This window comes from Ascaphus truei, chromosome 5, assembly GCF_040206685.1.
Source record: "Ascaphus truei isolate aAscTru1 chromosome 5, aAscTru1.hap1, whole genome shotgun sequence".
NCBI classification, from domain to species: Eukaryota; Metazoa; Chordata; class Amphibia; order Anura; family Ascaphidae; genus Ascaphus; species Ascaphus truei.
The window spans coordinates 122,606,469-122,622,164 of NC_134487.1; the positions used below are offsets into that span (position 1 = coordinate 122,606,469).

At 42.3% G+C, this 15,696-nt stretch overlaps 1 protein-coding gene across 1 annotated transcript in view; it reads right to left on the reverse strand.

The window, feature by feature from the left end:
- Window positions 1–27: 27 nt before the first annotated feature.
- The window catches only part of ELK3 (ETS transcription factor ELK3), a 57,863-nt gene continuing 42,194 nt past the window's right edge, over window positions 28–15,696 (reverse strand). Inside the window, exons 2-5 of the mRNA XM_075600568.1 lie at window positions 15,397–15,605; window positions 13,382–14,209; window positions 2,634–2,756; window positions 28–1,272 (exon numbers count right to left, since the gene is read on the reverse strand). Of these exons, the coding sequence (XP_075456683.1) occupies window positions 1,174–1,272; window positions 2,634–2,756; window positions 13,382–14,209; window positions 15,397–15,603 (1,257 nt within the window). The 5' untranslated portion in view covers window positions 15,604–15,605 and the 3' untranslated portion in view covers window positions 28–1,173. The remainder of the gene's footprint in view (window positions 1,273–2,633; window positions 2,757–13,381; window positions 14,210–15,396; window positions 15,606–15,696) is intronic.

Below are 15,696 nucleotides of genomic sequence, written 5' to 3' on the forward strand. Positions count from 1 at the left end.
ATACTTTCTGGGCAAGCTACCCATCTATCTGAACAAGCTCCTCAGCCCTACCACATGCAGCACCTATCATCGATGTAGTGCTGAACATAGAATTTAGTATGCACAATGAGTCCTTACCCCTTAAACTCCTTTTGATGCCCGAGGAGATAGTTGTCCACGGTCACGGAGCTGACACCGGGTATTGAAACTGCGTTTACCGCTTCAACAGCAGTTGACACTACTGCCAAGATACTCCTTCAGTTCTCTTCTAGCACGCAGAATGAAGGCATGTGCACCCTACACGTTCACTGACACTACTGCCAAGATACTCCTTCAGTTCTCTTATAGCACGCAGAATGAAGGCATGTGCACCCTACATGTTCACTGACACTACCGCCAAGATACTCCTTCAGTTCTCTTACAGCACGCAGAATGAAGGCATGTGCACCCTACATGTTCACTGACACTTTACCAAAGATATCTTTAATCTCACTTCATTTTATTAACTCACTAGAAGTTTTTCATTGCTAGAACCACAACATAAATGTGTGATATTACCCAATCTCAAACATGCCATTCCCCTGGCAGCTGCTGTGTAATTGACAATCCTGGGCACTGAATGGCTTGTGCATTTATTCATTTAAAAGAAAATGCTTTTTGTGACGTAATGTTTATTGCTCGCTTTTTTTTTTTCCAACAAACAAAAAAAGTACAAGGCCATATTTCAATATACATTAGAAAGCACTAAATACAGACATTGCTGGGATACGTTATTTGGGAAAATGGGGTTAAAAAAAATGCTATCAGAGGTATCTCATCCTAATTGTTCCCCATAATGCAAAAAATATATATAAACAATTTACAAAACATTATGCAAAAGAAGGCACAGCCGGTTATAGGTTACGTAAGCTCAAGTGCATAACATAAGAGGGAGAAAAGAGGCTTTAAATCCTTTGATGCGGTGTTGGGAAAGGTAGGGAAAGAGAATTCAACAGTGTTCAACACTTTGGAAGTATAAAACATAATACACATTAAATTCCATATACTGGTATAAAACACTTCAACAGGATGGGGGTAACATGATGAAAACACTGAAGGTGCAAAGTAGAGTTATATAGCTTGGTGATTGTTTACGGTAATGACTTCTTTTATAGCATCAGTCACTCAACCAGTCCATAGTGAGCAGAGATGACATCAGGATTTGTGTGTGTGGGAAGATAGCAGCACGGGAGAGGAAGCTCTCTCCAGCCCTGCCAGCTGCATTGGTAAGTGACCATTCAGCAGGCTTGGAAACTGTAAGGAAAAAAAAAGGGGGAAATATGATACGGTCACTGATCTGTCTCCAATTCAACTGTTACAAAACAGCTCTGCAGAACCGCTACAAGACGAACTGAAATAGTTAAAGGGGAAGTTTGTGGTGGTTCGTCTAAAAAGGTACCATGTGGTTCAGGTAGAAAAAATAACCAACGCAGGGACTGCTTTTTATTTTTTTCATTATTATATAAAGGCCTATAGGTCAACTCCACTTTCTTCATTCCACCAGGCAGCTATGAGGTGTTTTCCATGCAGAAAGTAAGTGGTCTGATCAGAACAAATGTGTCTTGATTTTTTCCAGATAAGGTTCTTTCAGGTCTAATGTCAGGAAGTGGGTGGCTTAGCAGCCATATTCATTTAGGTTTTGGGCTCTTTTTTTTTTTTTTTTTCAAATAAAATAGTTTTTAAAATAAAACCTGAGCATGGAAACCTGCGGGAGGTGAAGAAATCTTGCAAAAATACGCTGCGGGGACTGCACCTAAAGGTCCTTCAATACCAGGAGGTGGGTAAAACACATTGCCAGGCCAGGCCCTCTTGCAACAAACGGGAGAATAAGCAACATTTCAGGCGTCCTCAAACTGCGTTAACGTGAATGAAGTTTGGTTTGTCTTAAGTTTTATAAATAAATTCTTGATTCTGCTAGGGACCATTTAAAAGGACAATCCCTTCTAGAATTAAAGTGAACGAGGACAGTCGCATGTGTTGTAGGTTAAGTGGAGTTAGTTCCCATTGTTCCAAAACATCAGTCAAGTACAAATATTTTAAATTCCTTTTCTAACTCAATATTATCACTGTACAAAAAAACAAAGCCTTTTGCTTACAATCTTTTTCCAATGTCTCTTACTCGTAACTGAAAAGACCCAGGTAAAATGTTACATCTTTTGTTTAATGATGGCTTCATAATTCTTTTGCAAACGTAAAAAAGGTGATTTATGCTTTTAGTCGGCAGATTCAGGGAAAAACATTCATTTCCTTCCAGGTACAAGTTACAACTTATTTGATGGGTGTTTTTGAAGCCAATCACACTTGGGAGGGGGGAGGGAGAGGAAGGATCAACTATGCGCGATTATCCCCATCAAATGAGGAAACAAACGTTAAACATTCAATGTTTTTCGAAGTTACATCTTGTACCTGGCTGTGCTCTTCGGAGGAAAGTGTGAGGGTAATAAGAATATACAACTACAGAAGAAAAAAAAGAATATTACCAATAGACATTATCTAATAATATGTATAAAAGTGTATATATTTGACTCGGTCGTATGCTCTTGCAGTGCTGACTCCATTTTGCAAATGCTCAATTGTAATGAGCTGTTCTTCACACTGTGACATTTCAAACCCACCTGGAACAAGGTATTTGGTCCGTGCAGCCTGGCAGGACTTAATGGAGCGACGGGACTGAGGCTGCTCCAGAAGTGAATGCTGGACAGGAGAGGACTCGGCGTTAACAATAATCCATTTGGTGTCTGGAAAACAAAAATGTATTGTGCAAAAAATAAAGCTCATTACCTAGCGGGATTCGTACTGAGGAGAGGATGCGGTGTACAGCCATTGTATCCATATTACTTTAACAAGTATACGTCTGCCCTGGTAGCCAAATTATAGGGGTAAGGGATGTACACAAGGCAGGAACATGTTGGCATTTAGACAGACAATAAGGCATTTCAAATTGTTATTGGGATAATGTAGGTGCACAGCTAAAGTCACACTATGTTAAGGCACCTGACAGCTGCGCTTGGTTTTCTGTGTTTCTGGTGGATTCAAGCATAACTGTAATGCAGTTCTTAAATATTTAATGTGCCTTGTGAAATTTTAGCTCATTCGCACCATCAAGTCTACAGGGGCTCTTGCCTAAATGAGCAAATAATTCAGCTGAATTCCAGTGTTGGCATTCTGGGCTAAATTATGTTTTAAGCAAATAAAAATTGAAGACATTTAAAAATATATAGTAATTCGACAAGATAAAAATATACAAAGTAAAGGCAAGTTATTTTGAAACAAGACATCTGCAGTTTCCTTGAGATTTTACTGAGGGAATAAGTGTAGAGTGGTTGCAGATACCTAATGAGATTACCATTTGTAGTGGCATGTTGTGTATATATTAAATTTGAAGGGGCATTCACTAAACTGGGATACAGATGAGCCCAGCGGCAGTCTGCTCAATTCTCTCGCATGACTCTCAAGTCAGAATCTCCCTTGGCCAGTCTCCTAGCTTCTTAATCAGAATTGTTTGTAATAATAATAATTCTCCCTGCAGTTTCTTTCTGAGCTCAGCCGTAGGGAGAGAGAGAATGTTAACCACTGGGCATCTCCGGACTGCTTGAAGTCCGCATCATATGACTTCTTCCATTTGGCATGTGGCCTGTCTTAGGGAGCAGAAGAAAGCTTCCGACAGCATATGCAACAGCGCAATATCATTATGGTCACAACCCAGAGCTGAAAGAAAGCTGCACACAGACTTGGAAGACAGAAAGGAAAGCACAATAAGTGGAGGGGCTTCAAGAGATGAGCTGGGGATGACAGTCTATAATCTTCATATAGAGCCTGTACAAGCATGCAATGTGTGTGCAATGTAACACTACCACTACGGGTCACATGAGGGTACTCTGCCGTAATAGGACCCAAGTTTGGCTCGAGTGCATGCGAGGGGAAAATTTAAAACCAGGTTAATATTTACACAATAAAAACATGTTATGCTTGAATTGCAATAATTAAGTGAAATATGTAAGAGACCATAATAGGCTGCAATAAATGTCTGTTATAGCTCTTCTTTAAAGCTCTGAAGTGCGGCGGTCCTGTTTTTTTTTTTTAATTAATATATTTATTGGGGTGGCTATGCCCATTGCTGGGGAAGGGGCAACATTTAGACATCATTAAACTTTTAAACACACCCTATAGGCACACAGATGTACTTGTGCACACGTGTATACACACTGTACATTGACACACTTAGAAATGTATACAGATGTAGAAAAGGTTATTTCTCTCACTGGTGTGCTAAGCTGGAGTACTCTGATATTCTGGGTTACAACTACTATTGAATCCTATAGAAAATAAGTGATATTGTGAGTTGTAACGCAATATGTTATCAGCAGGAGCAATGACATTTGCTACATTTAAGATATATATATATATATATATATATATACACACACACACACACATACATACATATATACACACCTAACACACAAAAAAGACAAAGACAATCCCCTTAATAGCACTCTAAATTACACCAACAAAAAAATAAAAAGGAAAAATATAGCTCAAAAGAATCAAATGCTTTGCCGAGATTGAAAATGAACAGATTTTTAATTTGTAAATACAGCAAGACACACTAACTTAAAAACATAGACATACTGAAGACAGCCAAAATAATATCTGTGAAAAGTGACTATATATCAAGGAATACTGTGTACCAAACAAAAAACTAAAGTGTATCTGAATAATAATAAATATGTATCTGTATATATACTAATTAATGATACTAAAGAAGTTTAATAAGACAAAGATTAAAGAAAATACATATATATATATATATATTACCCACTGGTATAGATGCCTGATTCTATGATGTAAAATACAAATCACAGCATTGGAATAAATATATAATCAAAAAACAACCAAGGGAAAAGAAAAAAAAGGGGGAGGGAGGCATACAGGGGAGATCAAAAAATAAGTCTCACACCCTGAACAGTATTACCCAAAAAAAAGGGGATTGAAACACTGACTACTGATGCAGCAAAGAATTAACACATAATAGCTATGATAAACATATGAGCAAACAGAAGCAGAACATATAAAGCACACAATAGTGTGAATCACTGCAAGGACAAGTGATGCCAAAACAGCGGAGAGAGATAATACTCAGCTGTAGCTCAATAGCAGGAGGCATCAGTCCATGATAAGAAAGTCAGCAGTGTTGCATCGGTTGCTCAGAATAGAGTAGGGAAATCCATTTTGCTGCATTAGTTCAGTGGTAAAGTCACAACAGGAAAAAATCACATGAAGGCTGTCTTCAGTTAACACTCAACTAGTTTCACCCGTCGGTGGGCTTCTTCCCAGAGTGAGATATATATATATATATATATATATACATACATACATACATACATACATACACACACACACACACACACACACACACACACACACACACACACACACACACACACACACACACTCTCTCTCACACACACCAATAATACACCCATACAGACGCACATGCCTTTATACCTTTATACACACTATATACATTTGAACACATACGTGCATATTTCCAACCCAAACACCAGCCCCTTGTCTCATTGCCCTCTACTTCCACTCTTGTCCCTCATTTAGCAAGTTCTCTGATTAATTTCCACTCCTAAAGCCCCTATTCCGATTTCCACTCCTCCAGTTCCTTCCTTCATTATCTTCCTGCAAGTGTGAGCGGCTGGAAGAAAAAGGATGCTTTGGATGGGAAGCGAGTAGCTCTGACTTAAAGGGAAAAGCTATATACATTTAGCAAGACTTACGGTCTCTGAAAAAGCTTAAAGCCGTGGCTCCAAAGATACTGCTGTTGCGGGGGGTTCCACGCTTCCAGATCGGAGCCCCTGCAGAGATAATCCTCTGGCACCGGGGCAATTATGGTCGCACGGCTTGCCCTGGTGCCAAAAACGGTAAGTGCTTGATCTGCACCAAGCAAATAAGTAAAACAATCCTACAGCGTGTGTACAGAGACTGCAAAGGGAGCTAAGCAGAAAAGTGACAATACATTATCCCATCGCGGTATTAATCAAGAGACAATGGATTTGAAAGATCAAACTATGATTTGACAATGTACAGATTACTTATATTTTCTTGGCTTGGATTAATGTGCCATGTTTTGTCCAATACAGTGAGGGCGACATACAGTACTTTATTAATAGCATTAAACTGTATGACTGCATCAAATGGTGGATATAAAAATTATTTAAAGGGAATTACAATACTGCTTACTTTGTGCAGATTCTCCCCTGCCTAACACCCTCTGACACTTCACTAGTGAGCGGTTTGCTGGCTCCCACCGAAGTTCTGCAGCACCTGCTGCAGCTTTTAAACGTGTTGTTAGAAGGTTTGCAGACTCTACCTAACTTTTATGTGTCCTGTCTCCGCTTTAAGCAAGAGCGAGGAGCAAAGGTTATCTTAGAATCTCGGGAAAGGAAATGGGATTCCTGCTTACATGCGAAGCAAGGTAGCTTGCGACTGAAATAAAAGAAATACAAAAAGGAATTGTTGTATGTTTAGCTTTTAAGAGTCTGAAATACCTCCTATAAGCAACCTGTGCAATGCACTGTTTTCAATCATTAACCATTTTACTGCTGGAAACGATGGAAGTGCTCTTACAAAGAATCACCGGTCCAGTCTCCAAAGAGAGCTTAGGCTAAGGCCCCGCTCCCAGAGTCAGCGCACCTGCGCTGCTGACAGGCGGTGCGCTGAGATACACAGACCGCGATCTGCGGTCTGTAGGAAGCGGGAGCCGGAGCGGGAGGTGGGCGGGAGGTGGGAGGTTTGATCGGGAGGTGGGCGGGAGGTGGGCGGTTTGACAGGGAGGGGGGGCGTGGCTTGAGCGGAGGGACCCGCTACTCTCCCCCCCCTCCCTCCACGGACTCGGGCTGGAGCTGGAAGGTAAGTTTAAACACACACACGCAGGCACTCATTCATACACGCGCACACACACACACACAGGCAGGCACTCACGCACTCATACACACACACACGCGCGCGCGCACACACAGGCAGGCACTCACGCACTCATACACACACAGACAGAGGCAGGCACTCGGGCACACACACACACAGACAGGCACTCACGCACTCAGACACATACACACACAGACAGGCACGCACTCAGACACACACACAGAGAAAGGCACTCACCTGCTTTCACTCACCGCTCCCCGAAGCCTCTCCTGCTCCCGAAGCCTCCCCTCCCCATTGGCTCACAGCCACACACGTCACGCGTCAAAGCTAGAAAACACCATTCTCTGGTGTCTCCAGCGGCTGACGCGCGACAGCGTGTAGTCAGCTGTGCCGCCAGTGGGGACCGGGACCGGCTCGCGAGGATTCCCCTGCTGGTGGGGAACTCGCGACATTGCCGCCCGCGCCAACGAGCGCAGCGGGACCGAGGCCTTAAAGTGACAGATCTGCTTGCTTTTTTCAGCTACACAATTCTAGAGCTCAGGTTTTCTAGCCTCCTATGCTTCTGAACTCTCCTTGTAGCCCTGTTACATTTGCATTTTCTTTGTTTCCTGGAGTCTTGTGTAATCCTCTTTGCTCACCTTTCTCCGCTATGTTGACCATATTTTTAATACCCCCCATCGCTTAGTGCGGCGTCAAATGACGCACGGGGTCATGTGACGTCACGTGACACTCTGCATCATTTGATGCAGAGTTGCTATGTCAACTCGTGTGACGTCACGCTGCATGACCCTGTGGCGTAATTTGCATTGCCCTGCAGACGCATCCAGACGCCGGCTGAATCTCGGCAAGTTGAGGTTGCAGAGGCCTCACGTGATCCCCCGGCATTTAATTGTAATGCCTTGGGGAAGAGTGCAGGGCCTCTGCAACCGACCGCGCCACCCCAGAAAAATCTTGTGCACCCCTGATCTACAACATCCTTTCATTGTCTTGTTTGTGCTGTAGGACTCCACAAACTCCTGTATCATGATGTATACAGCTGAAGTTTTTCCTTGTAGAAGTAGCTATCTTACTGTATGTAACGGGTTTCCCCCCCCCCCCAATCGCAGATTGGCCCCTCCAGGGAAATACCACTCTGGTTACACATGGCTATAGTGTGGTGCACCTGCTGGCTTACAGCTCCTGAGTCTCTCGCTTGATGGTGTTATGGGGAAGGTCAGGACAGGCTTCTGGGGACATACCCAGTACGTACTCACGGTGACAGCGCCTCCATCTATTGCAGGCCCCAGGATATGGGGTGGAATCCCTGGAATAGAACGTCCCACTCAGGGATGAGAGATTCCAGTCTCACAACCGCTTCTTTATAATTAGGAACAGTTTATTGCACCAACAGCATAGACTGGAGCAGCATACACAGCAGTACAGGAACACAGGAGTTCTCCTGCAGGATGGACCTGGCCATACACTCCCAGTCAGGGCCCTGGAAGCAGGCCTAGCTCTTCCACTACCCCCTATCAGAGTAGTGGGAACAGTCTACCCGCCTCTCCACTAAAGGAGGGCCCACAGATTGGCAGAGCCCTGCACAACTGGGTTTGGTGACTGAGCTCCTCTCAGGGTAGGAGCAACTGACTAAATACAGGAAATGCAGATCATTATGATAGATCCAACAAGAGCCTGCCCCTGTCCCTTATTGGACACAGGCCTGACTGCACTGCTTTCTCTGCCTCACTGATCTGCAGTGAGTGGGGAGAACCCATGATTACTGCAGGCAAACTTACCCTTACTAAGTATTACTGCCAGGAGGAGAAAGAACTATAGCCCCAAAACTACCCAGGGCTACATGTACATTACCAAATGCACTTACAGGCGTCCTTGTTTTACGACGCTTCGTTTTAAGACAAACGGCTTATCCGACGCTATGCAATGCATCCCTATGGGCGGTTTAACGACGCCTGAACGGCTTATCCGACGCTCTTACGACGCTTTGCAACATTGCTACAATTGCCCAATCAGAAGGCTGCAGGTCAGGGAAATCATTCAGATCAGTCTGTGTGAAGGTTTAGTGGTTTATTTTAGGCCCTTAACCATGTCTGATAAAAGCAAAAAGGATTAGAAAATCTATTACTTTAGAGACCAAACAAAACATAAAGCGCTCTGAGAAAGGAGAGACGAACACAGAAATTGGACGTGCCTTGGATATACCTCACACAACTATTGTGACAATAATAAAAGATAAGGCAAGAATATTGGAAGAGATTAAGGGCTCAGCTCCTATGCAAGGTACAACAATAAGGCAACGTGTTGGGCATATTGCTGAGGTAGAAAACCTCCTCATCATATGGCTGGAAGATCAATCCCAGCATCATGTGCGCATTAGTTTAGCCATAATTCAGGCGAAGGCTTTGAGTCTTTATGAGGACATTAAGCACCAGCATGGAGTAGGGTCTACTGATGAAACGTTCACTGCAAGTAAGGGCTGGTTTATGCGGTTTAAAGAAACGGCAAACTTGCATAACATTAAAGTGACCAGTGAAGCTGCTAGTGCTGATGAGGCGGCTAAAACCTTCCCTGTTACATTAGCCAAAATTCTAGAGGATGGTGGCCATTGCGCTCGTCAAGTATTCAATGCAGACGAGACTGGGCTCTACTGGATGAAAATGCCCAGTAGAAGCTACATTGAAAAAGAGGAAAGATCTATGCCTGGGTTTAAAGTTGGAAAGGACAGGCTGACTCTTCTGCTTGGATCAAATGCTGCAGGTGATTTCAAGCTAAAACCTTTGCTTGTTTATTATGCAGAAAACCCTAGGGCATTCAAGGGTTATGCAAAGAGCACACTTCCAGTGATTTGGAAGTCCAACCGTAAGACATGGGTAACAGGGAGCCTTTTTGAGGACTGGTTCCAGCATCATTTTATCCCAGCTGTGCAATTATATTGCACAAGACAGAACCTTGATTTTAGAGCATTGCTGCTCCTGGACAATGCTCCTGGCCATCCCGTGTACCTGGATGACCACCATCCAAACGTCATGGTGGTGTTCATGCCCCCCAACACCACCTCATTGATACAGCTGATGGCCAAGGGGGTTATCGCTTCCTTCAAGGCCTACTATCTTAGGCGAACATTTACCCAGGCCATCAGAGCAACTGATGTGGAAGGAGGTCCAACCTTGAAAGAATTTTGGAAGGGTTACAACATTCCCCATGCAGTAAGAAACATCGGAGAAGCATGGAATAAGGTCAAACAATCCAATTTAAATGGAGTTTGGCCTAATTTCTGCCCTGATTTTGTCAGATGTCCAAGGCATTACAGAGACTGTTGCAGAGGTTACAGAAAGTGTTGTGCAAATGGGCAGAGATCTCAACTTGGAGGTGGAAACCGAGAATATTGAGGAGTTGCTCGCCTCACATTCTAACGAGTTGAGCAATGAAGACCTGATGCAATTAGAAGACCAAAATATTGCTGAAGAGGAGGCCCACCAATCTGCTGAAGTGGCGCAGCCACGTAAATCGTTATCAACCAAAATGTTGACTGCGGCATTCAAGCACATTGATAGCACACTGGCCATATTTGAGGAAAATGAACCCAACATTGAACTGAGTTCAACAGTCAGTCGTGGGGTGTCTAACCTAATCAGCTGCTATAGAGAGATCTACAGGCAGAAAAGGAAAGGATCTCTCCAGACTTCATTGAAGAGCTTCTTCAAGAGGCCCAACCCGTCAAGTCCACCTACATCACCTCCAAGAAGTCCGATATCCGTTGAAGATACCCCCCAATCATCTTCCTCCAATAATTAATGTTTTTTTTTTTTGCTCATAATGTACATTACTGTACAGAATATAGTTTTATTATACAGTTCTTGGATCAATAGATATAATGTTTACATCATAATCTATGTGTGTGCTGCATATCTTATTGTCTGCGTATAATATTGTGTGTTTTAGCATTATAAATGCCTTCAGGAACGGAACAGTGTTTATATGGGAAAATGTGTTTCGCTTTACAACGCTTTGCTATCTGACGCCATTTTGAGTAACGCATTGCGTCGGGTAACTGAGGACCGGCTGTAATGTGTTTAGCAACTTTTAGAGACAAAAAGTTACATAAAAGAAGCACTGAAGCCCTGAATATCTGAAAGCAGCAGGTCAAGCTGTGCATCAATACAATCTACACAATAATATGTAATTAGCCAAATTGTCGATCAATCGGTTCTCATGTGATCGATCGGTGAATATTCAGCTCGGGGGTTCACTAAATGGCTGTCATTGCAGCAGAAGAGGACCCAAGATGCAAAGTTCTGTGGGAAAGATCAAATGACCAGGCAGTCACTAGATACAACTAGTCCACTCCTAGAGACAGCGCAGGGCTCAAAAAGGAGCGTGCCAGCGCCTGTTGCAGAAGAGGACAGGGATGTGACTTTGTAAATGGTTGATATAGAAACACAAAATGCTTGTTACATTATAATATATTAAAAATGTATTTTAAAATAGTTTTTTGTTTAAATGCTACAAGTATTTTCTCATACTACAGAACTGGAAAAAAAAAACACACACACATGTAGGTTATTGCTTGAACTGCAGCTTTAAGAGCACTTTGATACCCTCTGCTTTTCTCTCTCTTACCACAGAAAACAGATCACATTTAAAATCAATTACGTTTTCCTTTGATTTTGCAGCTGGTCTACGTTAGTAAATAACTCCATAAGGAATAGTATTCATTACATAACTCTAAAATATATTTTATATACGTGTGTTTTTTGTCTTGGTGCGATTCTAAATGAAGCAGTTACAATTACTGTGATTGTTTTTGCTTCGAATTATTATCTCATTATTTTATTTGTATTAATACGCCAAATTTATGTGTGTTCAATTCGAGTGATGTTTCGATTTAAAACACAATTAGATAAACGTTACATTTTTTTTTTTTTAAATAATGAAATCATACTTTAGTAAACTTTTAACCAGAGGTTTGATGTGAATAAAATCAACAGCATTTGGTTTTTAAAATGTGTACTTATGCTGTAGGTTGTAACAACTTTTATTGTACCATAATAAGAATTATTTATTGACTGTGTAGCTTTTGAGCCCCCAAACGTCTCTGGCTCTAGAATTCAGCGGTGCGCAAACTGCGGGGTGGGAGATTTGTCTTGGGGGGGCGCGGGTGGTTTCAGAGGTCCCGCACTCCTCCCCAAGGCATTTAAATTAAATGCCGTGGATCGCGTGAGGCCTCTGCAGCAGTAACACTTACCGGGAGTCAGACGCGTCTCCATGGCAACATGGTGTCATGTGACATTACATCACCGGCGTCATTTCACATGACCCCGGAGCGTCATTTGACACAGCGGAGAGGGGGCGCGAGACCGGGGGAGGCCAGGCAGGGGGGCGCAGCTTCAAAAGTTTGCGCTCCCCTGCTCTAGATGCCAGAGTCCTGTTATGTCAAACATAATATACTGCAAACACAGCTGTATTTGTGCAGCATAGTAAACATTCTTGTGATCCCAGCAACGTGTTTCCCAGCAAAGGAAGAAGAGCATTATACAAAGATGCACCAGTGTGTGTATTAAAGTTTGGCGTGTAGATAGAACGTAGGATTTGGGTCACTTGGTTATACGGAATTGTTAATGCATGTTGGATCAGTGGTAGGTATCCTTTGTGATTAAGACTGGGACTAGGCAAGTCTCGATCCCATGTACAAATTATTTCTATGGGGAACTCTTATGCGGGTCCATTATTGGAAGCGATCACATTCTGCAACAAAATCATCTTGTTTTCTCCACGACAATGTCATATTCCAATGTACATATCTGTGCATGTAAGTCTACAGCATTGTTATTTAAAAGTCATTTACATTTTATATTATTAATAGTAGTTAAGGATTTTATAAATCATAGTGTTTGCTAAGCTTCTTTAACATTGTGCTTAGCCTGTTTGTTCATGTAATTGTGTACTGATTACAGTGTATGATTTGGGCCACAAGTCTTGTAAGAACTAACCATCTATCTTCATCCCAAATACCACCATAGAGGACAGGCATTTGAATCAAAGGATTTTGACCTGCTTGCAACCAGATTCTGGACTCGTAGAGCCACATCTCCCAATAAATGTGGAGAAGGAGCTAGTTTGGCACTTTGGAAAGTGCAAAACGAACTGGTGCCTTCATAGAGGTGCTATACCTGTGCATATACATGAAAGCCTCTGAGTCAGACATGGTTATTGCTCATCACCATTCAGTCTCTTTTAAGTTACACTTGTATTATTGGTATTTAATGAATTGCGTACAATGTGATGCTACATAATCCATTATTTTTATAAAATATTTTATTATTATTATCCATACATCCATACAAGTTCGCTCGCTTGCATATTTACACATTGCCGCTGTGCAATGGAATGAATAGGTAATATTGTTCAAGGCTTAAAATGGTTATCTTACCTGAGCAGTGAAAAAAGCTGGTGTCAAAGATCCAGAGGGAAGTGCTGGGCTGTTGAGAGCGATGGATCCAATATCGCTACTGGAGAGCAGCAAAGGAGGAGCGCAGATTTCAAGGCCTTTGGGCTTCTTAGCTTTGGGGGGATGGCAAGATAGCTTTGTTTTGGAGCCTGATGAGAGATTTAATGGCTCCACTGTATCTGTGTTGTGGCAGCTGTATTCAAAGAACATGCTCCTCTGCTCTGACGGGAAGGACAGGTTAGGGGACAGAGATGGGGAGCGGGATGAGCATGGTGATGAAGAGGACACACTGGCTGCGTGTGATGACATAAGGGAAGACATTTTAGCAGACACAGAAGATGTCAAAAAGGCTGAAGCAGCCGCTGATTCTGATGTAGATGGTAGTGACACCATAGGCCGGATCACTTGCTTGTCTGTTTTGTTTGTAACAAATCTTATTACAGTTCTGACTTCCTCCACCGGGTTCCTGACTTGTGGCTTTTCCTCTTCCTCCTCTTCCTCCTCCTCCTCCTCCTCTTGCAGGTTTTCCGTTTTGATAACCTTGTAGCTGTCTGTCTGGCTTTGCAGAGAATTTATAGTGAAGGAGGAATACAAGCCTGAGTGGATATACTCATTGCGGTTGCCGCTTTTCAGAGCTGACAAGGTTTGCTTGTGTCGCTCTCGAAGATCAGAAGGGATCTTGCAATCGCTGTCCTGCAGCAAAAGACTTTCCCTGCTGAATTCCACAGCGTGGGGATCCATTTTTAAAATTTCAGGAAACGAGACAAACTTGTAGACAAACTTCTGTCCAATAACCTTTTTGATAATGTTCTGAAACATAAGAACAAACCCGGAATTTGTTTATTTTTTTTATATATAACAAACGTGTCCAGTCATCTAAAGGGGTACTTTTGTTATTTAGCCTTTAAACAGGGTATTTATTAGAAGATGGCACCTCTGCTTCATAACTCGTGCTATCGTGTACTCGGAGACCTTTTCTTTTATAAAACCAGTATTTTGTGTGATTCTAAATGTAGTCATTTGAAATGCGTGGTACAACTGATTACGACAATGCAGCAATAAATTTATATCACCACACCGGCACCTTTGATTTAATGCAGCTAACCTTTGGTAATATGGGGTGTCCATATATATGCCTGCATCACTCCCAGAGCCAACTTGTGAGGGAAAATGACCACTGGCAACATCCTTGTTGCTGAGGTATGAAAAATAATTTTCAAACTCACTACATGTTCAATAAATATGCATGTTTGTCTAAAGCATTGATCTATTTTGGTTCAATAACAAGCAAGTTGCCGATTACCATTTTTCTTTTCTAGGCAGTAGACCCTTAAAAAATTTTTTAAAAAAATGTCTAAAACTGTGTCTACCAGAGTAACGACTGATCTATTACCATATCAGAAGACCCTTATGTTCTTATTGCTTTAAATATTAAAGGAAGCAGGATTGTGGCTTTAAGTCACTATAATTACATAGTTTGGGATGAATTGGGCAAACACCGGTGTGGTGTTTTGTCTGCTGTCATTCTGGAGTGAAAATTAACGCCCCGTATTTGTTGCCAGCAAGGAAACCGGTGGTCCCCTAGAACTGGACCCTGGTAATCTCGGTTTTGGAGACCCCCTGGCTCCCAAGATACTTACCAGGGATGGTAGCGGGTTTAATTCTCCTTCCACTAGAAACAAAATGGCTGCCAAATCTCAGGTCAATAGAAAGTCGCAACATCACCTGTTGCAGCTTCCTATTGGGCGGCAATTAAATTCTCTTTTAAAAAAAAAACAAAAAAAAAACGGAGCTAATACCGGTAACTTCTCCAGTAAGTATCTTGGGAATGGAGGGGTGGGGGAGGGTAATTTGAACTGAAAATAGTGCTGTTCAGCTCCGGACGACCCACTATTCCCACCTAGTTTTTAGGGAGAAGTGCTTCTTTAACAAAAGTAATAACAATAAAAATACATGGCTGTTTTTTCAAGTAACTCTCTGCATCAAAAAGGTTGTACCTTGTCATAATAATATCTGAGAGCACGGCTCAGTTTGTCATAATTCATGTTGGTTTTATTCTTCCGAAGTCCCCAAAGCTTGGCCACCTCCTCAGCCTTGAGCAGTTTGAATTCCCCATCATTAGAGGTCCAGCAGATAAGATGCTCGTGTTTTTGATCAAGAAGCAATTGCAACAGAAACTGCCACAGTGTGATTGCACTCTCCATACCTGAAAAACAGAAACAATAGTATGAGGTTCTTCTTATACAGCACGTACCATGCATGCAGTTTCGCAAGGGCCCCGGCACAACAGAAGAAGG